Source organism: Anopheles maculipalpis, chromosome X, assembly GCF_943734695.1.
Source record: "Anopheles maculipalpis chromosome X, idAnoMacuDA_375_x, whole genome shotgun sequence".
Lineage (NCBI taxonomy): Eukaryota > Metazoa > Arthropoda > Insecta > Diptera > Culicidae > Anopheles > Anopheles maculipalpis.
The window spans coordinates 7704247-7727693 of record NC_064870.1 but is presented as its reverse complement, the minus strand read 5'-3'; the positions used below and the strand labels follow the sequence as shown (position 1 = coordinate 7727693).

At 48.2% G+C, this 23447-nt stretch overlaps 2 protein-coding genes across 2 annotated transcripts in view; one reads left to right on the top strand and one right to left on the bottom strand.

Annotated features, from left to right (window-relative positions):
* The window catches only part of LOC126567281 (protein retinal degeneration B), a 208646-nt gene that overhangs the window by 11110 nt on the left and 174089 nt on the right, over nucleotides 1-23447 (top strand). The window lies entirely within an intron of this gene.
* On the bottom strand, nucleotides 4657-9160 carry LOC126563054 (uncharacterized). Its single transcript, XM_050219667.1, has 3 exons — nucleotides 8894-9160; nucleotides 8647-8784; nucleotides 4657-5247 (listed from the first exon to the last, which is right to left on the bottom strand). Exons 1-3 carry the CDS (start codon nucleotides 9158-9160, stop codon nucleotides 4657-4659), a joined length of 996 nt encoding a protein of 331 aa, XP_050075624.1.

Sequence of the window (23447 nt, the reverse complement as noted above, 5' to 3'; positions counted from 1 at the left end):
ATGTTGGGTTGAAGTTGGTGAATCTCTGATGTCTAAGCAGCATAAACAAAATATGCAGAGTAATAGTAAAATTCGATCAAACTCCATGCTAATAGTCAATTTTGATAAAGGTGAAAGAAACAAAGCGAGTGAGTGGAAATACTATTAAGTGGAGACGCCTAGTACCTGTGAGCGGGGGCGTATTTCTTAAGCAGAAGCGAAACAAAAAGAATTCTACTCTGATTTACTATTCGTGTATACAGTAATTAAATCATTACATAGCTCACATGCTCAGTCAGTTCTGTCAGTCGCTAAGACAAACAGGTAGATAAAAAGTTAGCTTGATAATTGGTGGTCTAGGTCTGGTACAACTTGCGCTTGTATCAATAATTGTTTAAAGTACCATTATCCTGTTGACAAAGATACGTCTGTCATGCTTTATTTTTTTGAAATAGAAGGTACGTAAAGATCCGAAAACCATCGAAATCGAAACGATATGTTGATCGTGGCCGGATAGTTCTAGGACCCCGGCACCCCCAGGTGTCGAAGCGAAAGTAAAGAAGACAAGAAAAAGGGTTCAACACACATACGCACTCACGCACAAACACACACACACACATGCGCGCAAGCATTGGTGAAAAAGGCATCGCTAACGCGAGATGAATGATTGTCTGTGCGAGCTTAACGGTGCTGAGCGTTCCTACATAAATCAACGTTAGATAAAAATCAACAGCTTGCGCTTGCGGTATAAAAATAAAAAAAGTTGGTGCGGCGTAAAAAAAAAGCCACCCGGCCCGGACACAGGCAAGCGAGAGGATGGGAGAAATCGAAAAGTAAATATCCTGATATTTTGAACCGCAACGAAATCTTCAGTTTAACCACCGATGCAGAAGAAAACAATAACTTTATGGAAGGAAACAATAAAAAAAAGCACGGGTAAACCACACCGGAGTTTGATGGTTGGATGGTTGGAAGAGGGGGCGCAGTTTCTCGAGGGACAATCCGCGGTATAGAGAAAGAGGGTTATAAGTCACACACACACACACACAGACAGGCATACACATCGGTACCTACTGCACGCGCGCGAGCAAGTATGTATAACCTTGTCGCAAACAATCGTGCCACGTTCGGGAAAGGGATTCGAGATGCCCAAGACATTGTGCGGGACAAACCTTTGCCCCTAACCATCATCCCGGTGCGGGGAGAAGGGGGCCGGGGACGGCCGGGAGTGGAAAAGGCAAATATTTTCCGAAAGCGATCCCTTTTTGCTTTTCGGACAAGTGCATCCAAACCGGAAGTGAAGCGTTTCGGCGGTCAAACACGCTTCTGGTGCGTTGGGCGGGTGAAATACAAGACGCGCGGTTGCGGTGGTGTACGGCAAGGAAATTTGTTTGGTTGCTAGACGAATGATGGAATGTTGCTAAGACGGTGACGATGATCGAAATATTTGGTGTAACGGTTGGATGGGTTTTGGAAGGGCACGGATGAATATTCCCACGGAGGTGCGCGTTTTCTGACCGAAGGTGTGCGTTTGCTTAAATGTGTTGAGCGTTTCACTCAACCGGCCCTTTGGATGCCTGTCGTTTGCGCATGGGTGTTCTTTGCATGATTTGTACGATAGTGTTGCGGGCATCAGTTGGGGTTTTCTTGCTTCTGCGATGCTGCGGTATATTTTATTTATTAAACGACCTCCGAGAGGTCACACTGGCCACCGAATGGCTTATTAGGATTTGATTGGTACCAAGTACCTGGATAGTAAGTCCTCAACTACGGGGACAAGGGATTTGAAATCCCCACGGTTTTGTCGTGTGAACTAATCTCCTTCTCACGTCGGCCATCTACAGGGTGTTCAATAACTATAGGCTAACCGTTCCATTTGGTGTCGACTAACTGTCACTTAGTTTGTAAACACTATACACGATTGTTTGTGGGAGGTGACCAGCTCGGCGACATATTCCGGCGGTTGAAATCTCACGGAGAGAAGCGGAATTTTCTGTATACTACCATCCGTCGGTACCGGTCGAGACGGGCTCGACCAATGACCGTACAAGATCCGGGCGACCACGTTCGACGAGGACGCCAGCTGCCATCAAGGTGGACCTAGGGTACAAGCCGTACAGAAAACGTAAAGTACATGGAGTGGGAAGCTTCCCACTGGTTTTTTTTTATAGAGAAAAACGTCAAAATTAACAGAAGGTTGTGGCTCCGGCACTTTAGGATCCAATACGGGAAGGATCCTTACATTTTCCAACAAGACGACGCGAAGCGTGGTGTCAGGAGAATTGGACGGGGTTTCTAAATGAGATGGTCATGGCCATCCAGTTCCCTGGATCTCACCTTATACACCCAAAAAGATAGTAAATAAACATGGCTTCAAGAAAAAAATGCTCAAAAAATAATATCTTATGTTTGCATTGTTTGAGCTCGTTTTTAAAGTGTATTCGAATATAATGAACACCCTGTAGAATGGCTTACTAGACTTGCTGATAACCACGTAGATGGGTAGTCAGTATTCAGTATGATCTCCGGTTCTGCCGTGTGAAGACACCGAGCCGATTAACCACATTGATTAATCATTAATAAACGGTTTCGGATAGTGTCACGAGTCATACAGCAAGGCAACACAGTTTCAATTTCATTTTTAACATTGTCTCTTCTTTTATCTCTCTCTCTCTCTCTCTCTCACTCACACTCTCCTTCTTTCACTTTTATTCGAACATACGGTGTGTTGTAGCACTACTGGCTATTATGGTTCAAGATATACATGACGCCTACAAATGAAGCGTGATTTGTTTTGTACATAGGAACGATAAAATAACTTACTAATTAGTAATGTACGTTGATACAGTTGAAACGAAAATTAATTACAATAAATAGTTGGTTGGCAAATAAAATACTACAAATCTAGGCCCGCTTCGGATGCCACCGGCGTGCACGTGTGTGTGTGTGTGTGTATGTGTGTGTATTGGACGTTGGGATACCGTACCGAGCGCAGTATTTTTAAGTACCGGAGTGTCTAAAACCTAACGAGCATGCCTCCTCGCTTCACTTTTTACTTACATCGTATAGTGTTTAAGCTTATCTCTGCGTATAACACTGTGCGTATTTTGGTTTTCTGCTGTTTCAATTTACAATTCGTGACACTGGCTGGTAGTAATGCTAGTAAATATAGCGACCCATGTTGCACATTCTAACGCAACGGTTCGTCTTTACCTGTGGTCAAATATTTTTGTGTTTGTGTGTTAATGTCACATAAACACAACGGAATGTTGCATGTCACAGGTAGAGAACCATCCAGCCGCTAGTAATCGAGTCTAATAGTGGGCTTTCTATCACAGCGTTACTATGTTTCCGTTGCTTACTTCACACGTCAAGCGACAGCTGATCGGAGATGCGACTGGGTGGCAGCTTCCCCGACCCGGTCGACCATATCGACCGATGGAATCGGAACACAAACATCTGCTTGAAACTAGCTGTGCAGAAAAAGAAATAGCAAATTGTTTTTTTTTTTTTTTGCAAACATTCGATTAAGACAAATATTCTAGTGCGACTCCCTTACCCTTCGGGGACGGTAAGGTTTACTCTTAACGAAATGCCTAACTAAACTGGGATAAGTACTTGTACACTGTGGCGCCTCTGTATTTTGTTGTTGTCTCCTTTGCTAACGCCAATAACTGTCTTACTAAGGGAAACCTTACTAAACACCCAACACGTGTTTCGAGATCGTTAAAACAAATTACAGGGTTTCGTCAGACCGGCGCAACAGCTTCACACCGTACCTGTTTATGTTAAAAAGGATGTCCGGGTCCGAACTGTATATTGACAGTTATGGGAGGTCGATGGTACGCTGCTGTGTGCTTGTCGGCCGAACCCTGTAAGTTTTGTAAAATTTTGTGCAAAGCACCCCCGTGCGCTCGTGTGTGCTAATCATGAGAAATGGGGCGCGCCTTACATACATAAACCGATCCTGCCGGGTGGCGATTACGATCGGCCTGCGACTGCAAAAACTAGAACGCTGAACAACTGCTACTTTAACCCCCGAGATTCCGCGGGCTTGAGAGGGTGCTTAAGGTTCGTTCGTCAATAAATAGTGTATAAATAAGCTAAAATAGTTGCCATGGCGTAGTGTGTCTGCCCACCAGCCAGGCGTTAAGTGTCACATCACCATTATCGTTACCATCGCAGCGCAACGTTGCATTCCACATCGTAAAAAGGCACACACAACTGTTCGAAGGCATTCGAGGTACGAGCCCGAAGGATCGCTACAACTGCAATAATACATGTTTTCCACACGTGTTTGGGTAGAGGAGTCGCGCGCGCGCTACTACTACTGCCGGCGACGTCTCTATCCGAGATACTAGCGATACTAATACATCTATACTACTTAAAATGCGGTCCGACCACTGTCTGCTGTTGCTGTGGTGTAGCCCGATCCGGTGCTGCTACTGTTGTTGCACGAGTTTACCACGTAAAGACGATGCGCGAGCGACTAACTGGGGCAGCTTTAACCCTTTATAGCAACAGTGAACAACTTAACCCAGCAGAACAGAGACAAACAATTGGCAAGTCGGTGCCGCGTCATGGCGTTCGGCGGGTCGGCACTGGCAGCCGGACCGGTAGAGAGACTGACGGGATGGGAGCGTAGGAATTGAAGTTGAAGTGTAGAGCAAGTGCCCCTCACGCGTGTTTGCTCGTCGTTCGGACACTACCCTTGCGTCCTTTCGGTTGTCGGTTTGGCTTGTGCTTCTCCTGGTCGCAGTCATCTCGATTGTGCTTTCTTGGTGGTTGATGTTGCTGCTGCTGCTGCTGCTTTCGGTGCTTCTTCTTGGGTGCTTTCGCTGTGTCGTCCTCCTCGTTGCGCTTGCTGCAGTACGGGCAGGATTTGCACCGCATCCGGATCTGTTTGCGCGGCCGTTTACCCTTTACCCTCAGCTGGTGCAGATGTTTGCGCATGTGGGTCAGGAAGCACTCTAACCGACACATATAGTACCACAGGTTAATGTTGATCTCACTCGCGTCCTGTATGTTAAACTTGATCTTTCGCTCCATTTGTTCGGCATCGATGAGCTTGTTTTGGAGCTTGGTCACCACCCGGTACTCCTGCACCATGCACAGTAGCTGCCGGCTTGCCTCGTTGACCCGCTCGAGTGCATCCGCCTCCTTCTGGTTGATGTTGGTAGTGGCGGAGTTTTGTTCGTGAAACAGGCGTACCATCTTCAGGTAAGCCCAGTACACCGACAACCGTCGCTCCCAGCTGGATTCATTTTTCTGCAAAGAATATTGGAGATACGTACAGAAGACGATACGTTAGTGTAAGCGGTTGACTTGGTGGCTGATTTTGGTTAAAATTGCTGTTTTATATAGTTATGTGAGCGATCCTGTGCCCGAACGGGCGTCCACATTTTGCATACAACTTTAATTCCCTTTACGACTAAAAGGACCAGGTATCGAACGAAGCGCTTTCGCACGCTGTTAGACGCCTAAAGGACCCTTCGACGATCTTGACATTTGAAGATCCGCCCGGACACAAACCCTTCTACAAAAGCACGCATGCTCTTCTGCGTTGCGTTGTGATGCAAACTATTATTAGTTCCAATTTCATCATTTGCAAACCATTCTAACCCGATTCTAGATCAGTAAAGGTGCAGTAAAGGATATGCTTATAGAAGTAACATTTAGCAACAGCAGCAGCAGCAGCAAAAAATAAATAAAATAGACCCACACACAGAGGCACCAGGCATCATCAAGGAATCATTTACCCGTAAAAGAAGAGAGCAAATAAGACAAAACAAATCTCCTTCTTCGCAAAAATGATCTCTTGCGCGCTGCATTCAAAATTTAGAGCCCCGTTCGGAATCGTCTTCGTTGCGCTGCGCCACCGTTAAGCGAAATCGTTTGGTAACAACCACAACAACAACAACAAAAAATGTTGCAACAACACTGTTACGGTATTCGGGCGGGTTTTAGATCTGTAATTAAAATCATAACTCATCAAGGCAAAAGCTAAAAACGCCATATACCGGGCATCCCCTACCCGCAGGTATTATGATTATATCTGCGTAAATTTTGGATTAGTATTAATTTCCTCCCGTGATTGATCCCTTTTTTATTGCTCCTTGTTGCTGGTGTTTTGCGACGCGTTCAAACAATCTGCCGGGCGCAGACCGTTTTGGGACGTGCGTTTTTATGCACCCGTCGGATGCTGGCTGCCGTTACCATGGCTATGGTTTTTTGGAAATTCTTTCCAATTTCGCCCCCCCCCCCCCCGCAACCCGCCAATTTTTTCCTCTTCTTTTCTCCTGTGGCGGATGGTGCTTTTGAAAGAAACAACACACACACACATTTTTGTGCAAATGATGACGACCGACGTGGCACAGAGGGGAGGGGGGGGGGGAATACAAAAAAGGCAAGCAAAATTGGACAACGGTCAAAATCGGGCCAGAAAACGGAACAAATCGGGTCGCAATTTGTGCACACTGCACAACAAAACCCCTTATTTTGTGCCGCATATCACCTTATGGGCAACCAACATCCCGAGTGTATCCTTCGACTTAGCTGCAGATGTATGTGTGTGTGTGTGATGCAGCAATTTGCAAGTCGTAGATCAGGGCTGCCAGGCAAATGTGGAGCGCCATGAAGCATACGGATAGATGCGTTGATTTATTTACTGTAAGAGGTATGGTTTTAGAAGCAGATATTGAACCATTTTTTCTTTTAGTTTGAGCTACTTTTGAACCACTTTCGGCTTCAAAAACACAATACAAAAAAAAACTTTCTATCGGACTTTTTTTTTGCTGTTTGGGTGTGGATGCAGTGTCGCGCAACAAGCTTGTTGCAGCACGTTTTCGTGCAGCATAATGTGGCTGATTGGGTGCTGCCCGATGATGATTTTATTGTTTTTCTATTCCTGTTTGCATTTTGTTGCTTTTTTTTTTGTTGATGTTGTTGTTGTCGCCCAAGCTCGCAAGACAAGGCCAGACACCATGTAAACAAATCAGTAACGCGAACGCTCCTGCACCAACAATATACAACACTGCTGGCAATTCCGAAATGTGTGTCTCGCGCGCAATGATTCATCCCTTTTTGCCGTGTCGATGAACGGGGTTGCCGTTTTCCTCTGACTGGTACGTACGCCGGTGTGTGATGATTAATAGTGAAGTAATTAGATGTGGTTGCAGTGATCCATGCGCAGGAATTTACTGCGCCGGAAGTCGGTACGCTACACGTCGGTACATGGCTCTGCTCGCTCGCAACAGAGATGACAAACTTTGAATTTAGTTCCAAATTTTTTTTTTTGGGTTTTTTTTTCGACTCTACTACGGCATCACAACTCATGTCCAATCATCAACAGAAATGGTGATCAGAATTGAACAACAGAATTGAAATGCTTGCTGCGCCTCCAAACGGCAATCGAACGCGGGAGTCTGCGACCGCGAAAACTTGCGCACAATTTTCGCCACCGTCAGCAGTTTGCTGCGTTCCCCGGCCCCAGCGTGTTGGCAGGCAACCGAAAACCGAAAACAATTCTTCACAGCCGGGGCAGTAAAGAATCAAAATGGCTTCATGCGAGCAAGCAGCATCCAGCCATCAACAAGCACGTCGATTCATCGCCGAACTTCAAACGACCCGGGAAAATGATTCCGCCGCCACACCACCAGAACCAGACTACACACATATAGACATCCCCCCCCCCCCCCCCCCCCCTTTTCCATAGCTTCATCTACTCGGCGATCCTGTCTACGGGGTTTTGAACTGCATCGTAAGCTGCTCGTATTTCGGTACGGAGTCTCTTCCCAGGCCCAGATCACGGACCCGATGCCACGGTCCCCAAAGATGAATCAACGCGAACCGAACAGAACTCTCTCTCTTCAGGGCAGGGGAAGGAGGGACCATCAGCAAGTCAATGCTGGAACGCAATGTAGCCGGTGTACGGTTTCGCCGTTCCCAAACAAACGAATGCCGCGCACTGTATTCTGAGGCAGATCGAGACGAAATATCTGCAGGATGGCAGTATCGAACCTTGGATCATCAGAATTCGGCGTTCTGACGTGCGGAAAGCAGACGTGTACCGTTCAATGTACCCCTTGCGGGCATCCAAAAATTGGCGACCCAATGCAACTCACAATCGCTGGATGAACGGTGGAAGGATGGTTTAAACGACTCCGTCAGAAGAGTTTGCGAGTGGCGCGAGTGTACGCTCGACTCTCGGTACGCGGGCTCAGGTGCGGCAGTGATGCCCAACTACCCACAGCAACCGAACGTACCCGGCCGAACGGTCACCTTTTTCCGCGGTTCCCACGCTTTTAAAACACTCTCACAAGCCGGGAGCCCGCGGCTCCCCGGTCGTAGGTGGTGCGGTGGTGCGCTGATGGTACGGGCAGACGGGCGGTTTTCTGCTTTGGGGAAATTTGCTTCCCATCTTTATGCCCAGCGAGCACGAGTAATGATCCGGGCGTGAATCATCTCTATCCTCGCCAGATCGAAATCGAACGCTATCTACTGTTTGGGCTGTGTGATGCGGTGTTGTGTCTCCTTTACGGTATCGTCTTAAGCATCTTGGCGTGGTTCGATTCCTGCCGCCAGTATGTGATTTTTTTTTGTTTTGTTTTGTTTTTCGAAATATCGTCGATTGATGGATGAGACACAGTCACAGTGGCGGTAACTTACCAGAAATGGTTGCAGGAATTTAAACTGGCGCTTGAGAGCGTTGGTGTTCCAGTTCGTGCCGGTGTTGTTGCTATCGGGCAGATGCCGCCAATTGTTCAGATCGAGCAACGTCAGGTGAATCTGGCTTTCCATGTTACGCTACAGGGAAAACATTGTTGGAGGAGGGAAGAACCAAGCATACGAATTAGATCACAGTCGGTTCCAAATGGCGGACAAATTAGACGAGCTTGCTCCGGACGATACTTACATATTTGATGCTCTTGTTGAAGCTGGCCCCGAAAGACACGCTGACCTTACCCTGACCGTTCTGACCGCACGGTTCCTTCCAGATAGTGCTCGCCTTACTCAACTCGAGCGTTACGTTGAACGTGTACAGCGACGTGTTACGCTTGGTGGGTGCGCATGTCGCAAGACCGGCTAGCGCGAGGACAGTGGCCAACAGTGGTAGCAGCAGATGCCGCCGCCTCTGCTGACTTGCACTGGATTGCCGGCGGTTGAGTGTTGGGAGCGGCATTTTGTCTGTTTTTTTTTTTTTGCTTCGTTTGCTTTTTGAGCGGGCTGATAGAATCTTAGGATTTGGTTGGAGTTGGCAATCCTTATCAGGATGTACACGATAAAACACACCGATCACCTACACCCGGATCACATGTATGGTTTGACGGGCACACGAACAAAGCACAACCTTCACAGCACCTTCTCACTGCGCACTGAATGTGTGTCGTGAGGACATGGGATCCTCCAAAAACCTGGCGTGCATTCACAACTAGGCGAATTACCCTTCCCGCCACGGAACAGGAACACTCTGAGACCCTCGTATCACACACTATCTTGCACCGCACTGTTGCACCACAATTCACCAGATTCGGATGTTGTTCGGATGCAAGTCTCGGTACGCGCTGAAGATCCTTGCGGGCTAGACGAGTCACGAGCTGCTGCGGCCAACAAATCCTTGCTGGAATCTGGACCGGATAACACCAAAATCTGTGCACACAACCACCTCACACTGAACAATCGCGTCCGGCTAGGTCCGGCAGCTGGATACGCGCGATCGGCAAATAAAAAACCCGGCAAACTATTTTCGCCCAAAAATATGTAAAAAACCACCAAACTGTTCCACGGCCGGGGAGGCTCTCTTAGCGCACTAGCGACCGTACGTGAGCGTGCAGCGAATGCGACTGCGACGATGATTTATACCAAGTGCGCTCGAACCTCGGATATGCGTGCTAAAAAGGTCTGCTGACAGCTCCGGCTGGAAATGATCATTCCCGGACGGCGTTCTGAATTCGACTGACTCGAAAAGTTTATATTTTGAAAACAGAACAGCTCCCGGGGTACCTGCCCCTTTTTAGACCGCCGGTTCGCCGTGTTCTCCTCCCCCGGGGTGTTCCGGGTCCCTTTTTTTTCTCTCTCTCTTTCTCTCTCTCTCTCTCTGCGCTTCCTTTCCCCTGCCGCTACTGCTCGACACGGATGCCAACGGATGCTGTCTCGCTCGCCCGTTGCGCTTGGCCGTGTACGCGTGTTTGTTGCCGGTTTCGGTCTAGCGGCCGCCGTACATGCGGTGTGCTTTCGCTCTCCCACCCCGGTGTGTGTGTGTGTGTTTCTCTGTGCCGTCTCGCTCGCGGTGTTGGACGCTTCCGCACCGGACGCGCTTTCTCGCGTAGTGGTGATAGACGATGTGTCGTCGCCGTCACCGTGGGTCGTTTGCTGGTCCGCTGTGGCGTCATCGTCCTCTACGTCATCGTGACGTCCTAGGAGAACACTCTTTGCTCCAGGTGGTGTGGTGGAGCCCTTCCTTCGCAGCGCCACCGTTCGGGCGCATGTTTGATCGCGTCTTTTCGCGCTCACTGGCCCGCCTTCTTTAACGCCTTCACGGGATCCTCTTACCTCCGCACATCTTCCCGTCTATATAGCCTTTCTTTTATTTTATTTATTTTTTTGGGGAAACTTTGGGAACTTTGGCTCCAGAACATCAACCACACCAATTATCTTCATTGCAAAACTCCTTCACTGATCCTACTCGTTACGTACGCTCTGTTAGCATTAATGGGATATATTTATAGTTGGATATTTACATACTTTCTGGACCTCCAACCTTTCATACCTCTGCTTGCCTTGACCCCCTGTTCAGCTTCGCACAGCAATGCCACCGGGAGGTTGGTTTTTTATTACCACTTTTATGATTCGTTGTCAATCATGAATGAAACGAACGCACGAACGATCGATGGATCGTGGGTTTCTCCGCTGCAATTCACCGCAATAGTCCCAGTAGTTTTTTTTTTAAATTCTTTCTTGTAGAAGCCCTCCATCGATACTATTATTAGATAGCGTCCAGGAAAACTACTTCCGTGATTTTCGCTTACAAGCGTGCAGTTTTTGCCCTCCTGACGTCAGGATGTCTTAATCATCAAATGTGTCAGTTTAGTCAGGATCTTAGCCGAGCTAGAAGCTCTGCGAACCGGCAGCATTATGGAAAATTTTGTGTGTGTGTGTGCACAAAATTATCGCTAAGCATGTTTTAGGGTGAGCAAAATCTGAAGTACGCCTCGCCGAAGCTCTGAGGCTGAGATGATTGGGTGATAATGAAGGGTAATTTCGACAAGATTTATGCAGATGTTCGCTAAAGTGCAAAAGCGAACCAAGTCTCTACAACTATGTCACCCCCTCCCTCCCCCCCCCCCCCTCCCCTTGAAGGTATTCGTGAGGAATGCCAAAGGGTCGTCAGAAATGGCGGACAGAGTGCCTACACATCTTCCTTATTGCCTCAAATGGTTTCCCAGGGGGCTTAGAACTTGCTGTGTTACTATGGCGAGAAATTCTAAGGGTTTAGTAGGTAGAGCACCCCCCCTCCCTCCCGCAACTTACTCTGGCTCCCCGTTGCATATCGGTGACATAAAATTGCGCGATAAAATCGTATCTATCGGCGCCTATCTGCCGTATCACCTGTTCGGTACGCATTTGAATGCGGTGGAATTGAGTGTCGCGAACCGTTGATTCATTCCGACTGGTTTCCGACGACGACGATTTTTTTTTTTTTGCAAATGTGCAAGAGTTGGGCACATTTTTTCAGATGACTCGACGGGGACGACCTTTTTGTGCTGGGTGCTCCGAACGCTCTATCACGCTCTCGCTCTGTCACTCGCTTCCTACTGCTGGCGTCATTGGTAGGCTCTTTCCGGTTAGTTGGACTTAGTAGTTGGAAAACGGTTCTTCATCGCTACTGGACTGAATTACTCATGGCAACTTCCTACCTTTGGATGTAGAGTGAGTGTGTGACGCGTAGAGTGAATCAGATACACACTATACGCGCTATTCGGTATGTGAGTGGGGCGTGGGGCGTGATATGGGTTAGTTCGTCGTTCGCCGTGAGAAGGTCGGAGAAAACTATCGCCGCAAGCACACCGACCCATACGCTTGGGGTAGGGCAGCTAGGTAGGTTGGTTTGGAAGGGGGGGGGGGGGGGGGGGGGGGGGGCGTTTCAGAGCTGAGCTACTACGATAGCGATGACGGCACTGTTGTAGTGTTTCTCGCATGATTCATGGGCGCGTGAAGCCGGACGCCGGGGAGACATCACGGTAAACCCGTGATGCTGACTCGCGTGCTAGTTTCGGACAACTTCACTCTCTCACATGGCAAACGCGTACACAGATACGTCCATATCGTCGCTTCTACCTCCAATGAGCCGTTCGAAGCCCTGGTCCCGCGAGGGATGCTGCAGTGATGTCCAGCATCCCCTATTTTACCTGTGCGTCCTGCATACGGTGCGCAACGGGCATCGAGAATTTGCATCATTTGCGAACTGATTTACGAGTTGATGTGAAAATTACCGATTCCGTGGTTCGATCGATCAATCTGCAACCATGTCGGTATACGACGCCGTTTTCCCCAAATCGGCCACGATCCTGCTGGACAACAGTCGCTTCGCCAGGCAGTTGATGTCTCAGCGCAAGCACAAGCTGATCGCTGAAGACACGCCGATGCACACGATCGAGCGTGCGGTGCTCAGGACACGGGGGGAAAGGTAACAACAGATGCCATAACTTAACGATTGGTGTTACTGATGCACCGACTGATGATGCAGCTTTGCGTTGGGGCCGGCACCGTTCGCGCTGCTCACCCTCGCCGCTGCGTTCGTTGTTTTCCGCCCACCGAAAGCTTTCCCCGTGTGCTGCACACGGCGTATGTAATATGCTGGTGGGAATCTAGCTTGCAGCGATTTTCTGCCACATTCGGGAGCCTCGACTGTGCCGTTCGTGGTCGTTTTTATTTTCGCGTGGTGGCTGCGCGTTGTTGCGTTTCACCAGCTACCCGAAAATAAAAAACAACCCTTGCATGCTGTCGGTGAATTTGGACATACGCTTAATGTTCTCCGAAACTTCAACACTCTGTCCTGCTTGACTATCATAGCAAACGACGCACTAAAGTCTGGATGGTGAGCACATCGATTTCGCAAGCGTTCCATCACTGCAGGTAAGACGTTATGCAGCGAAGGACACAATGCCTCCCGAAGGGTTATGTCTAGCACAACCACAACTGCTTAGACATTGGTTGGTTCGCGTTTTTTTTTTTGGGTCAGCGAACCAACACTTCCTGACGAGTATTTGTTGCTTTTTTTTTTTGTTTCTGCTCGTCCCGGCTCGTTCACCGCAGAGAGGGTTTTGTGATTGAACCGAGAGCAAAAATCATAAAGTCACGAAAATCAGCTCCTCCCGTATCGTAGTGCGTGTGGCTCGTTTTTGTTGTTGTTGTTGTTGTGCTTTTGCCCTTAACGCGGTACGGACCAAAATACGCCCCACGGAAATGCACGATTTCCGCCAACAACAGTCGGCAAACGGTGATCATTCTGCCTGGTTCACTTCTTTTTCTTTAGCCAGCAACCGCAAATCGTCAACAACTTTGGCATTTCAGTTTGTGTGAGATAGAAAACTGGGTAGCAAGCAACGGTTTGGTAAACAATATAGCGGGTGGCATCGCAAGATGCTTTTGTAAGGAGGGAGGAGAGAGTTTGACTGATTGGAAGCGGTCCGGTGGTAGAGGTTCCGGTTTTCGCACGTCTAGATCAAATGGTTCGGATCTCATTCGGGACATTTCCCCCGCCGTAGTGAGGACTAACTATGTCCAACTGCGAAGTTACCATCAAGTCCAGTAAGTCATCTGATTACCGGTGTGGCCTCGAAGGTCGTTATGCCAAGAAGAAGACGTTTGATTGACCATAGATAGGGTTTTCTTTCGACGTCCTGTTGAGACAAATTCTAGACTACGGGCTGATGCTTCGCCGTTGTGTCTAGACGACTCAGAACTTGCCCATACACATCCAGATCCTAACAGTATCGAGATTAAGGTGGTTGACATTGTTGGATATTCAGTCATGTCATCACTACGGAGGACTACGGTCCTTTGGTGCGCAAGACCTCGATGCCGAAGCAAGAATTACTGATATCAAGTAAAAAATTGGACACATAATTCGTGCTAAGGACAATGCAAGCTAAGCCATCAGCCATCATACTTCTTCTTCCACTTAGCTTGGCCTCTAACGTCACGCCGGCCATCGGAATGGCTTACTAGACTTGCCGATACCACCATAGTTGGATAGACAGTCCTCACATACGGGGGAACTCCGGTCCGGATAGGATTTGAACCCCGGTCCTGCCATTTGAAGACCGGCGCCGCTGTCACCTACACCACTGGGTTAGACTCAGAACTTAGACACCCCTTATGCCTGAAGGCTTTGTTTTGTTGCTGGGTCCGATCCACCTTGGACTACACCGCCGTTGTCTGGTCTCCCCCAGGTCTCGACTGCAATGGCCAGACTGAAGAAGGTGCAGCGAAAATTCACCCGAGTAGCTGTTCGTCGCTTCCTTGCAGGCTTCAACTGACTCCTCCATCCTATTCATGCTTTATCGCCAAATCTCCTCTCCAATGATCTGGATGTTCCTTCTCTTCTGTCAGCCCCATCCCATTCCCTTACACATCACATCCTCCCATAGGCGATACGGTTCAAACGAACCTTTTTTAAGAGCGCTATCGGCCTTCAACAACCCCGTACCACCTGTTCGACTATTTTTGCTGGGCAATTTTTTCGATCCCCCTATTGTGCACCTCACCATCCTTAGTTATTAGGAAATTGTTTGTGCAGCCCAATGAATAAATCACACCAGTCGATCAATGCTGGTAGCCGCACAGTGAAAGCCGCCCATCGGAACGGAAGTTTTTTGCAGATCATCGGGCAAGTAGTGACACATAATCTAAAGCGCTTTACCGCGCTGTACACCCGCGCATGAATCATTTCGCTCATCTGCGGGCAATCGCAAGCAATTAGTCGCTTCCGCCTCGCTCGCTCGCCGAAGTAGCTGCGAGTGTGAGGGCCGCTAGCCAATATTTGAATGTCAGCATCGACACCGAAATCTCCACTGTGCGGCAGATGTGGTACACCGATCACATCCCCCAAATGCCGGTAGTAGTAGATCGGTACGGTCCGGAGTGTACGTTGATTCATGCTCATGATTCACCAATTAACGGCGGATGTTGTGGCGACCATTGGGCCCAAAAGAAGCATTAAGCGCTAGACCAGTAAGGAGAGAAGGGCTCGCTCTGCAATTGCGAACAAAACGGAACCAAACAAAAATCGCCAGCAAGTTTAGGCGGGGAGCGAGCGAGCGCGTGAGCTTCGGTGGAGACGATGTCACACCCGCAGTGTCTATTAATATACCGATGATGATCGGGCGAATGAGTGAGCTAGGTAAATACGTGCGGGTGAATGGCGAGGGTGGAAAAGCGGCAAGAACTTATACGCGCACAATTACACAATCGCCGACCGGAACCTAAGGGGGACCGGAAGCCGGGATATTGTTCCGTTCGTCGGCTTGGGAAAGCCCCAGATGTGAGATCCGCGTGAATTCTAGCACGTCTTACACACCTACACGCTCCGTCCGATTTGCTTACAAGCGTGATTGGCACCTTTTTAATGGTACAGTTTACAGACCACCAACCCCTGGCCCACATTTGCTTGCGGCCGTACATACCGACAGGTCTGCAAGCAGGTGGAGTGGATGGGAGCGAAGCAAAGGTAGCAAACATTTCGCAGGATTTCGCAGATTTTTATCGGCCGAGATCATGACAATCATAATTTTCTATGTAAAGTTGCACTTGCATAGCTAATGAAGCTACCGAGAGGGTAAATGATAGCAGTAGCAGTAGCGTTTGTTCCTCATGCCTAATACAATCGAGATGTCAGCTTTCCTCGTAGCTACTCTTACTCAGAGCATGACTGTTGCCGTATGGTTTGAATTGTTGCGGAGTACGCAGCAAGCACTCCGCATGACTTTCGCTGATCCTATGTATCCGCAATTATTCACCACGTGCTCATCACGTTTCCCGCCAACCGGACGGGACCGGAGTAGTTAAACCGGAGGTTTCACCAGTACCAGAGAAAATCCCCTTTTGCTGTGCGTTAGCGTTAGCTATCAACGGCAATCGTGCAGCTCTCGGGAATTAGAAGTTCTCGCACATTGATAATCGTCGGCTGTCAGATAGCTCACCGACCGACACCCCCCCCCTCCGCGCGCTTATGCTGTTGCGTCACAGGAGCGTTCGGAAATGGAGCCCTTTTCCGGAAATAGAGCCCGGACATTGATTGTCGAAAAGTGCGGCATTAGCCAAAGGGTGTCCGGGTGGGGGCTTTCCCGGATTGGATGTTTACCGTTCCGCAGGCGTCATAGATGTTTGGGCTAGTGAAGGGGGATGACTGCGATTTGCAATCGTGCCGTGCAAACACCGATAGGCTTTGACGTCTCTCCCGCTGACCGGTGGGCACGATGAGTATGTAGCGCTAAATATAGCGAGCATACATTGAGCGTCGTATGCAAACCGTTGGGGTGAGCTTTCTTGTTCTCGCACACTCTCTCACTCTCTCTCTCTCTCTCTCTCTCTGTTGGATAAAACCTTCGATGCTGTCGCGGTATTTTGTTGTAATGCGCTCCGGTTTACTTCACCGAACAGGCATATTCATGGAAACATGCATCTAAACCAAGCAGTTGAACCTTTTTTTGTTTTTGTTTTGGGCCTAGTGCATCGACAATTCCAGCAGCCCGCTCGCGGAAGCTTGCTGGTGGATGCGTGCGTGCGTACCGCGAAAGAGCGCAATCGCTAGAGAGGGCCGCGAGAGCGTTTAAACACACAACCCCGCGGCCCGGCGTTTCTCGACGTCAGTTAAGCAAATACCATGCGCGAACGGTTACAGCTGACGTCGTGATGAGCAGGTGGTGGTTGACGGCTTGTGGGGGGGGGGGGGGGGGGGGGGGATATAAAATCTGACTCAACGCACCGAAACGTCACACGGTCGGGCCCTCGCTCTTGTAATAAGACGACGCGCACTACGTCATGGCTGGTGCGGCTCGCCAATTGTGTAATGGCCCGCTATCGGTAAAACCGATATTTATTTTACCGCCTGTATTTATATATTCCAATGTGACGTTCGGGGTGCCACATCGCAATTGCATAGCATGCAGTCCAAAAATAATCTTGCACCTGGGATTCACCATTCCACACATTGACGTATTACGTGATTATTGAGGTTCGAAATTGTGCTGCGGGTTGTGTGTTTAATACTTCGCTAGGTCGCTAGGTTGGTGCTTCAACCGCTTCACAGTCTTTGCCAGTGGCCGAAGTCCTTCATGTGCTTCATGTCCTTCACTCCTTTCTAGTGATGGGAATAACAACTCACTTGAAGGAATTAAATCGGAGTGAGTGTGTTGGAATAAAGAGTTAACTATTTAACTCACTCATGTACCACACTTCACTTATAGCGATTTAAATCATTCATGAGTTGTTTAACCCATGAGTGTGTTGTATCAACATGTTCTAGAAAAGGTTTCGATACATCAGATGAAGAGTAGTACGTTTCTTCATTACTCATTTTACTCATGAATGATTTAAATCACTCTGAATGAGTTAATGGTCGCCGCGAAGAATTAAATCACAAACCAACTCACTCGCTATCGCTATGAATGATTTAAATCACAGAAGAGTTATAAAAACACGTCATAGAGATTTGTATTAATTCACTCTATGCTAAGATCTAATTCATTAAATCATTCTGAATCATTGTGCAAATCACTAGTCCATTCTGTTCAAGCGCAATGAAATAGCCAAACCAATAATCCTGGTCTTTCTCGGTAACCCATCAAAGCCATCATTTTATCTCAGTTCTGCGCGTACTAACAGAACGCCCAAAAAGGCTTTACTCTACTACCAAAAAACACTCAGACTTGGTCCCTAACCCTGATCGATCTAGATTGGATCATTGTTTGAACCCTGGATCGATGCAGCATTTGGCAGAGGAAATCCGCGAATAAAAGTACGTATTAGGAAGAGAATCCGGATGACAGATGACGATTAATATAGGCAGAATAGAGATTTGGAAGGTCCGGTTCTCCGTATAGCTCAGCAAGCTCGTGGTTCATTCTTGGTCCGGAGGATGCGATGCTCAAACACGCCAAGGACGACTGCATCCTCCGCTCGGATGGTCCAAGACTCTTGGTCATATAGGACCACAGGGAGCGAATCAGTGTGCGATATATCTCACATGTCGTGTCTTCTGGATCTCAGCAGACGGGGAAGGCCGTAGTAGGCACAATTCCCCAGCACAAAGTGTCTCCGGATTTCGCTGCTGACATCGTTATCCGAAGTTACGACGGTCCCAAGAAAGCAGAACGTAGTAGAGGAGTTCTGCTCGAGGTTGTCGCCGTCGACTAACACGCTGCTTCCCACTCGGGCTCTATCGCGATCAGAGCCTCCGGCAAGCAGGTATTTCGTCTTCTTCGCATTGATCATGAATCCAATTCTTGCTGCATCACGTTTAGTTCTGTTGTCAGTGTTTGTATCAATACCGCACTGATACGGGTATGGTCCGACACCTCCTGAAGGTTAATATAGGATTTCTATACCCTACTCCAAATATCTGCGCTTGGGTATGCGGGGAAACCCAACCCCTTGGGAGGATGGGTTATATGGTTAAATTGAGCGGGGGTGGGTATGGCCAGCGTCTGTTCTCCATGTTAGGGGCGGCTGGATGTCCCTTCTGTCCTGACATCCGTAGGGACATTTAGCAAGGATGCGTAGGCTCACCGACGAGACAGGGGGCTGGGGAAGAGGCCTTGCCACCTCTAGAAAACAACTACCGCAACGAAAGGGCAACAGTAGAATTTACCGCAACGGACCAATCGATACAGACTCCCGCAAGGAAAAAGGACTTACGATTCGAGGCTCGGAAGCTGGAATTGTAGATCCTTTACACCTGATGGAAGCACCCTCGGCTTCCATACTCCAGCCACGAACGAACCAGAGAGCAATAGATAGCCTTGATGCATGGTGCGTCTTGGAACTCACGGGCAATATGGAAGACTAGTCCAAGCAATTCTACTGCTGCTAGCCACAACGTGATCGAGCTGATCCTTAAAAGAAAGCCTCGTGTCAAGCAAGACGTCTAGGTCCAAGGACCTCTACACTGTTTCCTCTGTATGGTTATCCCGTCTAGCACATAGTCGTAAGTCGACTGGTGTTGTGAGCGGCCAAAAGTGATCAACACACTTTTCTCAGGGCAGAGTAATAAGGCATTGCGATGGCACCAGGACCCAGGACATTTATCCCGTAGTAAGTACTTCCTACTTAGTAGTGCGTTCAGCCATATATACAAGCTTATAGCACATTTCTTTCTTCAGCCCTGAAGATATTTGAAGCTTCCAAACTAAATAATGCCTATTGGGCAGAGTTTTTCTACGAAAGTCATCACAGCAACCCGCACAATTATCCATCTGTCAACTGACCTTTGGCAAGATAAGACGAGAGATAAAGTACTTTCTTGTTCGGTGCCAAATAAGAAAGATGTAGAAATGGGCGCTTGTTTGTCTAAGCCGCTCTATCGGGCTCTTGTTTGTACTAGATTCGATAACATTTGCGTAACCGGGCAACAGAAGTTTCGTACTGTACAATGTTGCTCATGCATAGGCTTGTGCCGTAGAGAGCGATGGAGAGAGAGTTTGACCTTGTACCTGGAATTGATTTAACATGATTATTTTTGTTGGAAAAATCACTCATCAGGCAGCTGTGCAATGGCAGCAACGGGGAACTCCAGAAACAACATTGTAACAGGCGTCCATTGGCCATCCCCATGGTAAGATTTATCACGGACATGTCCATTCGCAAAGCCACTTTAAGTAGATGCAAAAAAATCGAATGTTACAGTCGAGCATACGGTCGATCCCCGAACCGCGGAACAGCAATCCCGCGACATCTGGTAGATAACAGAGTTTGATAGTGGTAAAAAAAGCAGAAATTTACGCGTTGTAAATTTTAATTTCGGTCAACCTCGTCCCATTGCCCACACAGTCACAGATGTATGGACGCGTCCTTCTAGTTCCAGCTGGTTTCGAGCTCTCTGACTTCAAAAGCAGATCCTGCTGCCGTTCGGCAAAAAAAAAAACACTGCACAAATTATATTGCTTAGCAGTGGCTGAGCGGCGCAGAAGTGTAGCAGCACGGCAGCAACTCCTTCACGGCGGTAATCTGTAACGAAACAAACAAGGCAAAGCGGTAAAAACAATAAATACACCGAAGATTACGGTGGTAAAAGTGAGGGATGAGCTGCTTAGCAGGAACGAAAAAAAAAGAAGGACATTTGTCCGAGTCATTCGAGCGGTTTCGGGCAACCTCCACGGAAGGCTGAAGAAATGCTGTACAACCTACGGAGCGACATTAATACAACGCCTCCGACATTGGCTCAGCAGCAACAGTGGCTATCCCAACCAAGGCAGCTCCCTGCACCGAAACCGTCCGGCTAGAGTGAATTGTTTAATAATGGCTGCTTTTCACAGCTTACCAGCTTACCAAGCATCCACGATCACTGGCGGACGGTGTGAAGGTGTTGATCAAAAGGAAAAACCCCCGGGACACGGGTTGATGGGCAGGCAATGAAGTGATCAACCACTCAGCCAGGACGGATGCGCACCCGCTGGTCCCGGACCAACCTGGAACCCCCGGAACCCACACAGCCCCTGCCCGGCGACTACAGGTAGAGACTGACACGGGTTGCGCTTCGGGAGCAGTAAGGGTGGTCACCGGTGGTGACGACACGAAACGAAACGGAGGAAATTAAACTGAAGAAAAAAAAAAGGAAAATGCATTGAACTGTAAACCATTGGAAAACAAAGAAACATCTACTGCAACAACAACGAAACAAAACGAAACAAAAAAAAAAAAGAAGAGAAGTGTAGTAAACAATTGCAAGGAGAACACAGAAGAAAAGACCAAGCAATAAGAAAATCGGCATAAAACAGAAACAGATAACGAGCGAATAAGTGCAAAAGGGCAAACACTACACGGTATCTCGGGCACGGTTGTTCAACCACGGGTTTTTGTTAAAAACAAATGAATAAAAACCAGGACCAAACTGACAGGCACACACACACACACACGTATCAGGAATATTGAGGAGTGAAAAACCAATGGAACTAATGCAACGGTACGCCAACACCAACAAACCTTCCGATCGAAGAAGCATTATGGCGAAGCGGGAAAGATCGGGTGTGATCCTGTAAAGTAAAACGAAGGTGTTTTCTTTTATGTCAATATTTGGCAGGATTCTGGAAGGGAAAGAGAGGTTTGCCAGCTAACAGCATGCACGAGTGAGAGCGAATGACTGTGTCCGGATCGAATGCCGAAGTGGCGGAACCGATCGGACCGAAACGCCAAACGGGCACCGAAGTTTTCGCCTGTAGGACGCATGAAGGATACATCACCGTCCGGCGCAGAGGGCGTATTATAATTTTCAAATATTGGTTTCACGCTGTGATTTATTGCTGATTTGTCTGGAGGAAACAAAAAAAAAAAAACAGTAAATATGAGGCTCGAAAAGCCGACCGGCGGGACTAGGGTGTGGGTGCCGCGAAGAGGTGTGAGCGCGAAGTCTCCCATGGTCCCACGGGAAGCAACGAGTGGAGAACCTGGCAGAATGCGGATATCTAGCAGCGTTGGAAATGGACGGTATGGGACGAGTTTTCGCCTTTGATGGAACGGTCGTTGCCGCCTGTGCAGATGCAGAATGGGGGAGGGGAGCAAGAAGCTCAGCAACTAGAAACAGCGGGAAGTCCTGATGTTTGTCGGCTGTCGTCCAGAAAGGATGCTTTACACCTACCTGATGATCCTACACAGCGACGATCACTGTGCTTGTGTTTCGAGGGGTTTTATTGAGCTTTGTGACCGCTGCTTTTTCGGCCTCAAACCAAACAAGCGTCAACAGCATCGGAAAACAATGCACCGATCAAGATAGCAGCAGATCAAGTCGCAGATTGATTAGATTGTTGCAACCTTCCCGCGCATTGTTTTAAAGGCGTGTGGACGTTTGTTTTTTTTGAGGCCGAAAAATTGCAGCGGACACAAAACTCGACAAAAATCTGCCAAAGAGACCTGGCAATTGCTGTAGAATCTGAATTGGGTCTGTTACGAGACAAATCCAACTATAATTGGTGACTTCAACATGGACGTATGTTGAAGTACAATCGCAAAAAAAATGGCGCCCTAGCCTAAAAATTATGAAGTCTTGCAGTCTTGTAGAACTCTTGCACCCGCCGAAAAGATAACATTTTAAAGTCTTGTTGGAACTTCCGGATGCATATAGAGATTGTGGTAGATAAATACGACCTACACATGATGCAATGTTGTTGACATACCATAGCTCAAGCCAGTTAAGGTAGGCTCTCAGTAGCTGTGTGTCATTCTTATATCTCTAAACCAAACCAAACGCTCGTCGGCAGTAAATTTTCCTTATCCTCGGCGCGGACATCGTTTTTTCAAACGCCCAGCAAGCCGCAACCAAGATTGTCATACCTGCTCGCCGATATTTCCGGACGCTTGAGCACCAATCAACTGCAAGGATAAGTTCGCGGGGTGAGGTCCACACCGGTGTATTCGGAACGGAACGTAACGACTGCAAATCAGGATATGGCGTCCATATTACATACGGACGTCCCATAACTCGGACGGTATCGACGCTGAATCGCAATTGAAGAATCGTGCCGGCCGGTGACACTCGCCTGACAAGACGCTGAGATGCAAGCAGACATCGGTAAGGTAAAACCGAAATATATATAAATACATAGCCAGCGAACATAAAGGACAACATTGAGGTAAAACGACAAAAGCCTGGAGCATAATCAAAACGGGACGGCGAAAAACGGAAGGGAGCCAGAACGTTGAAAATGAGAAATCTCCACATTCCAATCTATCCGCCCCAAAAGGGTTGTTCGGAAGGGGGAATTTTTTTGTTTTTTTCCTCCATTTTTTGGACACGGTTTCCCGTTGTTTTGGGTGGGCCGTCCCCGATGACTGTTTGGTGTTGCTCGCAAGCTAGGTCGTAGGATTGAGGGGGGAAGGGGTGGTAGCAACATGGTGACAATGTTGTGATGAATCGTACATCCGAAGGAATGTCCTGTGTGTATATGCCTGTTGGAGGTCTACAATGTGCATGGTTTTTCTTGTTGGTTATGCTGTTGCACATTTGGCTTCCTCGTCTGTCCGAACCGTTCCACGGCCCTTTGCTCTTTTTTTTTTATTCACTTAACATTTACGTGAATTTCTTTCTTCGATGGTTCTTCTTTGCACTGCTCAGCTGCACATGGACCGCGCCGATGGAGCCCTTAGCTGAAGCACCTCTGTTAATGTGTCGTTCCTTCTTTTAGGCGAGTTTTGCTTTCCATTTCTTCAAATTTCGGTGTTGTACAGTCGGAGCTTCTAACGCGTTACGGGGACAG